The sequence below is a fragment of the Danio rerio genome, chromosome 18, assembly GCF_052040795.2.
Source record: "Danio rerio strain M-AB ecotype USA chromosome 18, GRCz13ab, whole genome shotgun sequence".
Classification (NCBI taxonomy): Eukaryota; Metazoa; Chordata; class Actinopteri; order Cypriniformes; family Danionidae; genus Danio; species Danio rerio.
The window spans coordinates 9,770,079-9,784,220 of record NC_141038.1 but is presented as its reverse complement, the minus strand read 5'-3'; the positions used below and the strand labels follow the sequence as shown (position 1 = coordinate 9,784,220).

Below are 14,142 nucleotides of genomic sequence, written 5' to 3'. Positions count from 1 at the left end.
TCCTTGCTCTGTTTAACATTATTTGGGTAATATTCAAAAAAGAAAAAAATTATAGGAGGGCTAATAAATTAGACATTAACTATACATAAACCTCGCATCGAACCCTCAGAAAGTCTCAAATACATGTGTGTAAAATATTACAAAGTCATATTGAGGTCACTACAGTATTTCAGCCTGACAGGGTGCTTTATTTAAAATCTAAAACAGGATGTTTCCTTTTGTTCTGAAAGTTAATCATACAGGGGAAATGCTTTAGAGGAATATGCTTTTCCTTTATGATGTGTAAGTGTGATCCAGGTGTAGTATCAGGTATGTTTATGTGTGTTTGACCTTTCGGAGGATTCGGTCCAGATGGCTGCGTCCGCATCCCCTACTGAGACACACATGTGCCGCTCTGTGTATCAGAGGATACGATCTCCTCAACTCTTTATTGATACTAAAATATGTCATTTTTTCTCTCCCACAGGAAGCTAAAGGAGACTTCACGAGGTAAGAGGCTGTTTGAATGAATGAATCACCTTCCATTGACCTCTTTCACACACACACATACACATGCACACACTATCAAATCTCTATCAGTGTGTCACTGCGGAGTGAAAGCAGATCCAATTTGTGGCATATTTCAAACTCTCCTTCCCACATAAGCACATGTGCACGATTTAAGAGAGAAAGAGAGAGAGAAAGAGAGATATGGGGGTGTGAACCCTGGGAACGGAGACAGAGGGGAGGAAATGGAATGCAGAGGATAAACAGTGTTAAATTACACACACTAACCTCTCGCTCTCTCTGTTACACACACACGCTTCTACGCATAGCTATCCTTCTAGCTTTATTCTGTCACTCGGCGTCTGATAGTTTTCTTCGACTCTATTTCCTCTATCTTTTACACTTCCTATCAACCTCCCCGGAGCACTAGCATACTGTTTCAGTTTTTGCAGTTTGCTGTATATAAAGAGTTTGTATGCTTGAAATGCTCTGATAATCTGGTGTACAACTCATAGTATGTAAATAACATATGTGGCCAGAGAATTGAGTTATTTTACGTCTCTATACTTGACTTATGATTTCATTTGAAGATGATAACTGTTTGAAGATAGTCATGTCATTTATTTATGCACTTATTATTTCAATTGCATTTTGCAACACATGATACTGGCAATGAAGTTGAGGATCCAAATGCAGTGTCTTTATTTACAAGAATAATCATTCAGGCAATGGTCAATCACAGGAGCAAACGGGTACATACAGGGCAATCCAAAAGAATAGTCGGGTTATAGGCGAAGAGATCGGTCCAGGCGGCTCACAGCATAAACAATACAGAAAGCGAGGGTCAGGAAACACGGCACAGATAGACAAAACAAGAAAATGCTTCATAATGCTACAGGTTAACAAGACTCAGCAAAGTGTATATGTGTGTGAGGTGAATATAAACTCCAGGTAATCAGTCCATGATGAGTTACCAGCTGTGTGTGTGTAATCAAGGGGAATCAGAAACTGGTGTGTGTGTGTGTGTGTGTGTGTGAGGTGCACGATGGTATTTGTAGTCCAGTTCAGTGACTGATGTGTAATTCTCCAGCGATCTGCAAGGATTAGATAGATGGTGATTGTGGCACATTTATTTATTTATTTAACAATAATAATTATTATTAATAACAACAATAAAACTAATGATAAATTTTAAGTGGTTTTACTAAAGTGGTTCACTCATTTTTTTCTTCTCTCTCAATGCTGAATTTATAATGATCGTTGAGTTGATCTTGTAATTAATATAGTATATATTAATAATTATATTAGTATTGTTTAGATATTCTAACGATTCATGAGACCATGGTGTTCAAAAGAAACTCCAGACGCACCTGATCTCTGTTACCCTGATGAAGGCAAGTGTTTGCCAAAAAGCATAGACAGAATTTTAAGGTACAGCCAGGTCAATATGGCTTTTTAATATTTGTTCCACATTTTTCAAGTGCCTTAAACTTACTTTTGTGGTTTACCAAGTCATTATAAAGAGAAATATGAATTAAAGATGCAGTAATAATTTATTTGTATTATATATTTTGTATTACATTTATTTATTATGTTTTTTTATATTATTTATTATTATTAATATGTCAAAGTGTTTTACATATCCACGATAAGCAGAAACATTTAAAGATTCACAATGATTTAAATTTTTTGTTATTTTTATTTCATTATGCTTAAAAAGATTTCTGTCATTTTGAATGTGCTTTATAATAAGTATTATAATATATACCGTTAATATTATAATAATTTTATTCTTTATGAATTAAATAAAATTTTCTTTGCAGTGTATACACCTTGATTCATTGAGTAATAACTAGAAGAATAGCACAATGTAGTAAACAGCTAAGTGTTTGCATTACAAAGAAAGTATCATTATTATTTCTTTATTGGGAGAGTACAAAAAATACATTGGATTATTAAAATGCTGAAGAAAAATGCCTTAGCTTATGCTAAGTTACATGAATTATAATACATTAAAAAGTAATGGCAAAAGTAGCTGAATACACTGTATTGTACAGCTAAATGTAACTGCAAGCAGATGCCACCAGTAGTCTGACACAGTTCAAGATTTACAAATGATAGCACCCGCAATCTTACATGCAAAATAAGAAGACATTTGCTATTCATTGATTAATAATGGCTGATATGTTTTTCCTAATTGTTTCTATTTCTAAGCATTTTTTGTGTTTTTTGCAGTAATGATGTTACTAGGGCTGATCTGAAGAAACTGCCAGCACTGCCTACACAAGCACTGAAGGAACACCCTTCTCTCGCATACTGGTGAGAAACACACACACACACACACACACACACACACACACAGCTGTCAGCTGATAATGGAGAGGTATTAACGAGAGGTTTCTGCTCTGTGGTCTCGCAGCACCATGGGAAAGGATTCCCTGGAATAATTCGCTAACCTAATTTACCTCGAATTACGTTTGATACGAATGAAGCATTTCACAGATGCTGCCATTCAGAAAAAAAACAACACTTACACATTCATACTGAGCAGACGGGTGTACTTTCTGTTCTCGGAGTGAACTTATCTGCTTGGTGGTGTTGTGTTTCATTGGCTACGTCTCTGTACATCTGTAAGCTTTCACACTTGTCTTTTTTTTCGGGTTCCTGTGGAATTGAAATAGGCTGACGGCCACGTTCTCATGAACATTGTCATCTGGTGCCTCTAATGTGTGTGTGTGTGTGTGTGTGTGTGTGTGTGTATTGTGTTGCAGTGAGGACCGGGTCATTGAGCACTATAAGAAGCTAAGTGGACAGTCCAGAGGCCAGGCTATCGTCAAGTAAGATAACAAAAACAAACTTTCACTAAAAGTTTGATTGCAAGAAAGTGTGTTTTTCAACTTAAAGGGCTTGTTCACTCAGCAAATTCTAGCATCATTCATTCTTAGTTTTTTTTCTGTAGAATACAAGAGATATTTTGAAGAATGTTTCAGCTGTCCATTTTATCAAAGTTAACGGAGACAGTCATAGCACTCGGTCACATGATATGCCAATTTGATGTTTTGGACTTCATTTAAGGGATAGTTCACCCCAAAAAAGAAAATTAACTCATTCTTGTGGTCTTAAAAACTTTGAGTTTCTTTCTTCTGTTGAACACAAATTTATTTTGAATATTGTAAGTCAATGGGTGTCAGCTATCAGCATTCCTAAGAATATCGTCTTTTGTGTTCAACAGAAGAAAGAAACTCAAATCCCTCAAAGAGTACTCAAAGAGTAAATGATGGCAGTTTTCATTTTTGAGAGAACTATCCCTTTACATTTCACACTGCAAAAAAGGCTTTTTTACTTTAAGTTTTTGTCTTGTTTCTAGTGTAAACATCTAAATCTCTTAAAACAAGAAGTCTTAAATACTGCCTTTTTTTGATAAATAATATTTCAAAATCAAGGGAGTTTTCCACCTTAAAACAAGCTAAATGATCTGCCAATGGGGTAAGCGAAATAATCAAAAAGAAAATAATATTTTAAATATCTTAACCTGTTGGCAGATCATTTAGCTTGTTTTATTGAAAAACTCATTTAATTTTGAGATATAATTTTTTTCCTTTATTTTGATGCCAAGTACAGATGTCATTATTTATACAGAAATTTTTATATACAGTTAAAGTCTGAATTATTAGCCCCCCTTAATTATTAGCACCCCTGAATTATTAGCCCCCCTTCTTATTTTTTTTCTTAGTTTCTGTTTAAAAGAGAGCAGATTTTTTCAACACATTTCTGAACATAAAAGTTTTAATAACTTGTTTCTAATAACTGATTTATTTTATCTTCGCCATGATGACAGTAAATAATATTTGACTAGATATTTTTCAAGATACTTCTATCCAGCTTAAAGTGACATTTAAAGGCTTAACTAGTTTAATTAGGGTAACTAGGCAGGTTAGGGTAATTAGACAAGTTATTGTATAACGATGGTTTGTTCTGTAGACTATCGGAAAAAAATCCCCAGTGATGGGTTGCAGCTGGAAGGGCATCCACTGCGTAAAACATATGCTGGATAAGTTGGTGGTTTATTCCGCTGTGGCTAAGCCGAAAAAGAAATGAATGAATGAACAGTGTCAGTATAACCTCTCTAGCCTGTATAATGTTATAATGCAAGAGGGAATCTGATAATGAAAAATGTCGGATTTTACCAGTGAATAAAATGGTCTAATAATGTTGTCAATGACTAATGACCAGCATATGTCTCAAACATAATAATTCTACTTCAGAATCATGAATAATTATATTCTGATGTAGTCACTTTACTGTGAATTATCAACCAGGACGCATTTAAAGTCATTCCAAGTCTATACAAAATGTAGCATTTTAACCAACTGTAGACCTGCACGTAGGCCTAATATTATTGTTGTTTTATCATATGTTTGAGTATAACAATAATAATAACCGACTCACATTAACCTTTCTTTTACATCTATAGAATCGTGAGAGAATCGTGATCTTGATTTTATGCAAAAAAAATTGTGATTCTCATTTTAGCCAGAATCTTGCAGCCCTGAAATCTAAATTGTTGAATACAAAAAAACCAAAGTGAAATGTTTGGCTTATTTCATTGCCTGATTCAATATCTAATACAATGACGTTAATGTGTAAAGTATCCAACCCAGGCTGATTCTGGAAACGTAGCCCCGCAGACGTTTCAGGAGACCGCGATTTACGTGGCCCTAGGTACGTATGGCCGCATTTCGTTTTTTTCCGAGCGAACACTACGGAACGGCTGGGCTGACGGCTCACGTCCGTGTGGAGGGCTTTCCCGCCGCAACCAGTTTGTCTGCTTAGCTTGTGGCGTTATGTCGGCGGAGCGGAGGCCCGGAGGAAGAGGAGCCGGCGGCGGCGACGACAGGGTTCGAGTCCAGGGAAGAGCGGTTCCAGAAATCAGGTAAGATGAAAAACAGAATCCAAAAAATATCCGAAATCCGAAAACGCGGTCACAATCGGACGAGGGCTTTTGCTTTTTTTTTTCCGGAAGGCTTTTGCAAATCGTCGCTTAGGTTTAGGGAAGGAGGAAGAGGAGGACGGCTGGGTTGCCCGCCCAGTCGATCGTTCGGTCATTTAGTCAGTCGGACAGTGGGTTGGACGGTCGCTCGACAGCGGTCTCCGGCGGCTTTTCACGAAAGGACAGCGCGGGCGCGAAAGGCGCGCTCCCAAGAGGCATTCGAGACGTGAAAAAAAAGTGCGCACAGCGGCCTCTCGAAAACAAAAACTGCACAAATACGTACCTCCCGGGACATATTTCGCAGTCTCCAGAAACGTCCGCGGGGCTACGCTTCCACAATGAGCCTGGGTTGAAAGTATCGTAGCATGCTTGTTTTTGTACGTTCAGTGTTGATGTTCTTTTATGTACTGTACATTCTCCCAGACTTCCGAGATCCACTCCCACATGTTTGCTTCTAATGTAAATTGTTTGCATGTGTAACATCCATAACACACTGTCAATGATTCCTTCTTTCTTCTCTCTCACAGCTATATGAGTATAGTGGAGTCCCTGCCCACATATGGAGTGCATTATTACGCTGTTAAGGTGGGTCATGGAGCTCGGAGGGGAAATTTATAAGCGCAGCCATCGGTACACACACACACATTCTCACGGCCTGCAGTATCGGCTCTTTCCCTAAGTGTTAAAGGATGCTTAAGACTCGGTGTGTTTTAGATAATCATGCTGTCATCAGCCATGAGCTGACACTTCTGCTTGTGTGTTCTTGTGTGTGTGTGTGTGTGTTTGTTTTTATATCTTATGGGGACTTATGCGTGCGTGCGTGTGTGTGTGTGTATTAATGCTTTTTTTCTCTCTATCTCTCTCTCAGGATAAGCAGGGTATCCCATGGTGGCTGGGCTTGAGTTATAAAGGCATTTTTCAATATGACTACCAGGACAAAGTCAAACCAAGAAAGGTAAGTCCCTCTTTCCTCTGTGGACTTGACACGGTTTGACTTTTGTTTGTGCTCTCTCTTCATCTTTATCATCCTGTAATGGTTTTAGCTTGCTGGTGGTAATTTGTAGTTCTTGGTTAGTGTAATTCATCTTGCATAATTTGTGCTCCAAACAGGAAGGATACCGTGACACTTTTCTATGCAGATACACTGATGTTTATTTGTCCAATGATAAAATTACACCGCAAAATGGGTCTTACTTAGAGTTTTGACTTGTTTCTAGTCCAAATATCTAAAAAGAATTAAGAAGCATTTTTTAGATCTATGAAGTAGATACTTGCTTAAAGCAAGAAAATAATCTGCCAATCGGGTAAGAAAAATGAACTTATTTCAAACCAAAAACAACATTATTTTGCTTACCCCACGGGCAGATTATTTTAACATAGGCTCATTCAGAAAACGTAGCCCTATTTACATTTCTGGAGATCACAAATTATGTAGCCAGAAGTACGTATGGTCTCATTTCATCTTTAAAACGAATGCTACAAGGTGGTATGAAGGCATTTCTTTTTGTGCCAGCAGTTGACTGCTCACCTCCGTATGGACGGCTTTTCCACTTACTAATTTGTCCAGTGGCTCGCCACGTATGTTGACGGACTTGAGACTCACTTGAGACTGTGACGACGGAGTTCGAGTCTGTCGAAGAACGGCTCGAGAAAGAGGATAAAATCAAAGCAAAGCCTAAAATAAACAAGTAAATAAAATAAACAATTTAAAATAAACAAGTAAATAACAGGGTGAGAATGTGGTAAAACCTGAAAATGTGGTGAAAATCAGGGGGCTATTCTTTTTTTGGATTGCTTTTCAAAACACTGTTGGTTGGGTTTAGGGAAAGGAGTGGGTGAGGAGTCCGGTCAGTAGGTCAGTCAGTCAGTCGACAGTGGCCTTTGGTGGAACAGTAGGCGCAAATGACACTTACAAGAGAAATTTGAGATCGAAAAAAGCATACACAGTGGCCTCCGGTGGATTCGCGAAAACAAAAACTGCATAATGTGTCCCTCCTGGGATGTATTTGACGCTCTCCAGAAATGTATATAGGAGTTTGATTTTAGAATGAGCCTGGGTTGGATAATTTTGCTTGTTTTAAGGAAAAACAAGTTAATTATTTTACTTATTACTTCTGAAAACTGAACAGTATTTTTATTTGTCAAGAAATTGCTCCTTCATTTAGGATTTTTTAAATATTTGGACTAAAAATAAGACAAAAACTCTGAGTAAGAAAATAATTTTTGCAGTGAACTCTTCATTTATTCATTATTTACTAAGGCAAGCATCCAAAATCATAGTCATGTCTCAAAATGTAGCTTATGACAGTGCTTTTTAAGAAAAGCTCTTTGTTTCTTGGTAAGAGAGAGAGAGAAAAATCCCACTTCTCTTTTAAAACTCGGTGCTTAGCAGAAATTCCAGTGGATGTAAGCAGTTTCCTTCTCTGCGTGTTTTGAAACTTAGTATGAGCTTCCTCCAGTCTGTGTTTGTTAGTATGTGTTCATCACCTGATCACCTTTGTTTAACCTCACAACGTCATCCTAGAGAAGTCTGACCGTCTGACACTTGGGTGTGGTGACCTCAGAAAGGTCATGACCTCTAGCGCTTTGACCCCTCGAGTGTTTTTGGTAACTTTAGACAGAGACTGTCAAACCTTCAGACAGACGGTCAGTGGCACCCAGTAAGTGTAATGCTACAAATCTTTTCAAATCGAAAAGAATCGCTTTCTGTGGGAATGACTCTACTTCAGGTGTGCGTCCCGCTGGCTTCAGCTTTCCATTCTCACAGCACACACCCGTGTTTAAATCCTCTCCAAAAGGACAAGCGAAAACTTCAGCCTGTGGTGAGCAACAGAGAAACCTTTCCCCAAAACCGCAAGCTAAAAATAGCGTTCAAAGCAAAAAAGTCCAGCCAAGCGAAAAGCCAAACTCAGGCCTATTTACAGAGGAGGATCTGTTACAGAAAACGAGAGTTGAAATGAATCGACGCAGCAGAGGGCAGCTCGGACTGGAAGGAAGAGAAACCAGCGAGCAGAACAGACGCGTCTGCAAAAACGCCACAGATGCAAACTAAACAAAATTATAATTCTACTTACATTTCCAGACAAACTGGGATAACAGATTATCCAAAAATGAAAATATTAACATTTACTGACACTTACGTTTTTCAAATTTATAATACTCTTTATATATTTTAAAGAACTGTTCATACAGCGCAAGGCAAAACAACATTGGACCCCACTGACTTGTATGGACAAAATATCCTATTCAAAACATTCATTAATTTTCCTTCGGCTTAGTCCCTGATTGGGGTCGCCACAGCAGAATGAACCGCCAATTATTCCAGCATATGTTTAACGCAGCAGATGCCCTTCCAGTTCCAACCCAGTACTGGAAAACACCCATACACTCAAATTCACACACACACTCATACACTACGATCAGTTTTTACCCAATTCACCTATAGCGCACCAGAAACTCCACACAGAAATGCCAACTGGCCCAGCCAGGACTCAAACTTTCTTGCTGTAAAGGCGACAGATCTAAGCTTATTGCTTTTTTTTCTTTTTTTTTTTATAAACACACACTGGACGGATGTGTGTGACCATTAAGCTTACTTCTTTTGAAGTGATGTGGATGTGAGCGTATGTTTTTTAGTTGCTGTGTCAAGTAGAAAGATCTTCAACTTTCACACACATTGTTATTATATCACGTTCATTGTATCACATCACGTGGACCTTGCCCAGTCCTAAAAACTGTGTCAAGTGTTTTTAGAAGCAAAGATGCATTTAGTGTGAATGAGCCCTGTGCATAATCATAACCCATAACGAAAATGTGAAAAAAGATTTGTTGAAATTGTTGCAAATGTATTACAAATAAAAAGTAATAAGTATTTACAGCCTTTTCCCTGAAGCTCTAAATTGAGCTCGGGTACATTCTGTTTCCACTGATCATTCTTGAGATTTTTAGCAGCGTAATTGGAGTTCACCTGTGGTAAATTCAGTGGATTGGACATGTTTTGAAAAGGCATACACCTGTCTATATAAGGTCCCAGTGTTGACAGTGCATGTTAAAGCACAAATCAAGCATGAAGACAAAGGAATTGTTTGTAGACCTCCGAGACAGGATTGTCTCTTAAGGCTGGGGAAGGTTACAGAAACATTTCTGCTGCACTGAAAGTTCCAATGAGCACAGTGGCATCCATCATCTGTAAGTGGAAGATGTTTGGAACCACCAGGACTTTTCCTAGAGCTGAGTGATCGGGGCAGAAGAGCCTTAGTCAGAGAGGTGATCAATAACCCGATGGTCACTCTATCTGAGCTCCAGCGTTCATCTGTGGAGAAAGGAGAACCTTACAGAAGGACAATTATCTGTGCAGCAATCCTGTGTGGCCTGTATGGTAGAGTGGACAGACGGAGGCCATTCTCTGCCTGGAATTTGCCAAAAGGCATGAGAAGGACTCTCAGTCCATAAGAAGCAAAATTCTCTAGTCTGATGCCAGGCACCGCTCATCACCAGGCTAATACCATCCCTACAGTGAAGCATAGTGGTGAATGACACATCTTGAATGAAAACCTGATTCAAAGTGCTCTTGACCTCTGACTGGGGCGACGGTTCATCTTCCAGCAGGACAATAACCCAAAGCACACCGCCAAAATATCAATGGAGTGGCTTCAAAACAACTGTGAATGTCCTTGAGTGGCCCAGCCAGAGCCCAGATCTACATCCTATTGAACATCTCTGGAGAGATCTGAAAATGGCTATACACCCTCGCTTCCCATCCAACCTGATAGAGCTTGTGGCATCATATTCAAAAAGACTTGAGGTGCATCAACAAAGTATTGAGCAAAGGCTGTGAATACTGATGTACATGTGATTTTTCAGGATTTTTTTATTTTTTAATAAATTTGCAACAATTTCAAAAAATAATTTTTCACATTGTCATTTTGGGGTATTGTGTGTCGAATTTTGAGGAAAAAAATGAATTTAATTCATTTTGGAATAAGGCTGTAACATAAGAAAATTTGGAAAAGGTGAAGCGCTGTGAATACTTATTGGATGCACTATAATACACTGCATTAGTTGTTTTTTAATATTTAGATGCAAAAATCATACATATTATTCTTTTAATTCTTAAACTCATTAAATCCCAGACTGCAACTTTCTCCTGATCTGCCTTTCAGACGGGTCATTGCCACTAACGCTCCCATTACACAGTTGGTCTCCATCACACATGCTTACACGTTTGTGTGTTTTGATGATAAGCTCACATACGCGAATGATTAGTGGCTGTACTCCATCTGTGGGAAGCGTGTGTGTGAGACTGCAGGACGATATACAGTAAAATATGCCACACACTAAAAGCTGCAGACTCGGTGAGTTAGCGGTTGGGTTTATTTAATGAGTTTCAAGCTAATTGAAACCGTCTCCTAATGAGAGACCACAATGCATCTGTGCCAAAGTGTGTGTGTGAAGGTGTAGCCAGTACGTTTGTGGTTTCATCATCGAGAGCTATTGTCCTCTACCTAAGCTCCCTCCAGCAAGCCTCTCTGACTCCAAAACCCGCAACAGGAAACCCAGCAGCAGACACCCGCAGGATTACTGTCGCCCTGACAACACACAACATGCTGGAAACATTAGTGTCTCTGACGAATCCGGGACCACTCCCCAAAAATCTGGCATGTGCGTAGCTCTTTCGCATTACTTCAGATCAGCTCATTACCTCTAGTTACTCTAAGATATGCCTTATTAAACCATATGAATGCCATTCTAAAGGCATTTCTACCCAGATTTAATGTTACAGCTATGAATCATGGGATTGCAGCCCTTGAGTCACCGATGATTGTCTTCCTCCTGTCTGCTGCCGGTGACCTTTGACCTCTACAATGCCCTGTCTTTTCTCATAAGCGCTCATTATAGCTCAGTCTAAGAAAAAAGCATGCCACACACACACACAGTCTTCCTGTACTCTTTGTGAGAGAGTAGGGTGTGCAGGGGGGTCATTGTATTATTTTGTGTACAGACAGACTGCAGGGTGGGCGTTGTGCATTATATTAAAAGTAACTGCACTGAATGTGAGTCATACTGATGACACAGCTGTGACATTTACACCAGAAATTCCCTGAAATGTTAACTCCTTTATATCGTTAACTCCTTTATAACATTTATAATTTATATCTAGACATAAATAAACATTTTCTCAAATACAGTTGAAGTCAGAATTATTAGCTAGATATTCTACAGAACAAACCATCATTATACAATGACTTGCCTAATTACCCTAACCTGCCTAGTAAAATTAATTAACCTAGTTAAGCCTTTAAATGTCACTTTAAGCTGTATAGAAGTGTCTTGAAAAATATCTAGTCAAATATTATTTACTGTCATCATGGAAAAGATAAATCAATTATTATTAGAGATGAGTTATTAAACTATTAGGTTTAGAAATGTGTTGAAAAAAATCTCCGTTAAACAGAAATTGGGGAAAAACATAAACAGGGGGGCTAATAATTCTGACTTCAACTGTATATGCATACCTGTGTATTTACACAAATATACACAGTACACACACTTAAATTATGTCAAAACAAACTTTTGTTTTAGAAGCGATTGTTCACGATTATGTTTTTGTCCAGCACTTATTTTAATTTAATTTGAGTCCCTTGTGCTCAACAACCCTGTTTATTTGATTAAAATAATGTCAAACATACAGTAATGTTGTGAAATACTATTACACTTTAAAACTGCTACATTCTATTGAATATATTTTGTTTTTAAATGTCATTTATTACCGTGCAAATTTGATGCTGTAAAACTATTTCTTAGTTTTGTGGAAACTGCAGCGGAAACATGGTAAGAACATAATTAGTTTCGTGCTGAAATCTTTCAAAACATTACAAATATGCTTTAACCAGTTTAATACATTATTTAAGATTGTGTATAAAAAGTACAGATTGTCATGTATTTAATATTTTATTTATTAAAAGTATTGATAAAATTAATGACAAATATTTAGAAATATGTATGCTCCTTAAAAAAAGTGTTTAATTTGCCAGCATTCTAGCATCAATCTTGATATTAATATTACTGATTAATATTATATATATATTTTGTAAAAGTATTTAAAAACCCGTTTGACATAGATTTTTATATATTTCTTATTTCATATATATATTATTCATTAAAAGTATTGATGATGACAAATAATTAGAAATATGCATGCTCTATTTAAAAAAAATGTTTTTAGTTTGTCAGCATTCTAACATCAGACCTTACTGATTAAAATCATGTATAAAAAGTATTTAAAAACCCTTTCAATATAGATTTTTATATATTTTATATTTCATAAATTTTATTCATTAAAAGTTTTGATTATAACAAATGAATATGCATCCTCCTTTTATTAAAAAAGTTTTTAGTTTGCCAGCATTCTAACATCAGACTTTACTATTTAAAACCATGTAGAAAAAGTATTTAAAAACCCTTTCGATATAGATTTTTATATATTTTATATTATACTAATTAAAAGTATTAATAAAACTAGCAACAAATAATTAGAAATTTGCTTGATCTTAAAAAAAAAAACATCTTTAGTTTTCCAGCATTCTAACATCAGACTTTACCAGAATCAGCTCCATCTGTGTTTTCAGAGTGGAGAGGTGGGTTTTTAGACAGAAACATGGCCAATCTCTGGACCCCATCACCACGGCTATGAGCCCTCATTTAAAATCCTTTGAAGTCTAGGGCAAGGTTTAACCCTGTTTCCAGAGATCTAAATAACCAAACAACACGAGGCCTAGAACACAGGCCAGCTGTCAGTAAAATATGTGCTGGAACTAACCAGGATTCAGCACATGAGAGCATCGATGGGCACATGGGGCCCTTTGAGATGCCTTTTCCCCTCTTTTACAACCTCTCGTGACTGCACGCCTCAAAATCACACACACTTTTTCAGGAAGATTGTCTAAATCCAGAACAATAGCTGACGTCCAAAGTTCTACCCGAAATAATCGGGTGTGGTTAATGCTCTACGCCTCATTGGCTCCTATAACTGCAGAAAGCTAGTGTTTAGATGTCATGGAACATTGTAGGGTCTCACACTCTCTTTTTCCTCTCACTCACTCTCTCTCTCGCTTTCTCTCTCTCTTAAGATTTGTATCTCTATAATGAACGTTGTTTTGAAAGTGTTGAGGGTCAAGTTTGTTCTTTGTCCCATGAGACCACCAAAGCGTCTCATAAACAGCACGAAAAGTTCAGTTTAACACCATCAGCATCTCTGTCCTGTTCAGTTGCACTTTTTTATGGTATGTTAGGGTGGAAAATATAAAGTTGTTTATTTTCTGGGCTTCACGACGCTGAAAAAGTGTTCTCTTTGTATCTTAATTGTACAATTGGTTCTCTTAATAGTACTAAAGGTTCGTGCACACCGTGACATTTTTTGCTCCCGTTTTCCGTCGACGTTTAATCGCTTTGTGCCTAAATAAAGGGTGTCAATGTGATCGTGCACACCAACGCGCAAAACGCCAGACGCAAAGGTGTCATTTAAAAAAAAAAAAGGAAAGTCCTTACCCCAGGTGGAGGAGTTCAAATATCTTTGTTCATAAGTGAGGGAAGGACTGACTGTGAGATTGACAGGTGGGTCAGTGCAGCAGCAGCAGCAGTAATTCATTGTGGTAAAGAAGGAGTTG

The 14,142-nt window shown here is 37.7% G+C and overlaps 1 protein-coding gene across 35 annotated transcripts in view; it reads left to right on the top strand.

Moving 5' to 3' along the window:
• Positions 1-14,142, top strand: part of frmd4a (FERM domain containing 4A) — a 301,811-nt gene that overhangs the window by 250,007 nt on the left and 37,662 nt on the right. For all 35 annotated transcript variants that reach the window (XM_087292261.1, XM_087292267.1, XM_087292258.1 and 32 more), the window contains 5 exons: positions 467-489; positions 2,722-2,805; positions 3,258-3,323; positions 6,004-6,061; positions 6,345-6,431. In XM_087292261.1, coding sequence (XP_087148387.1) covers positions 467-489; positions 2,722-2,805; positions 3,258-3,323; positions 6,004-6,061; positions 6,345-6,431 — 318 coding nt within the window. The remainder of the gene's footprint in view (positions 1-466; positions 490-2,721; positions 2,806-3,257; positions 3,324-6,003; positions 6,062-6,344; positions 6,432-14,142) is intronic.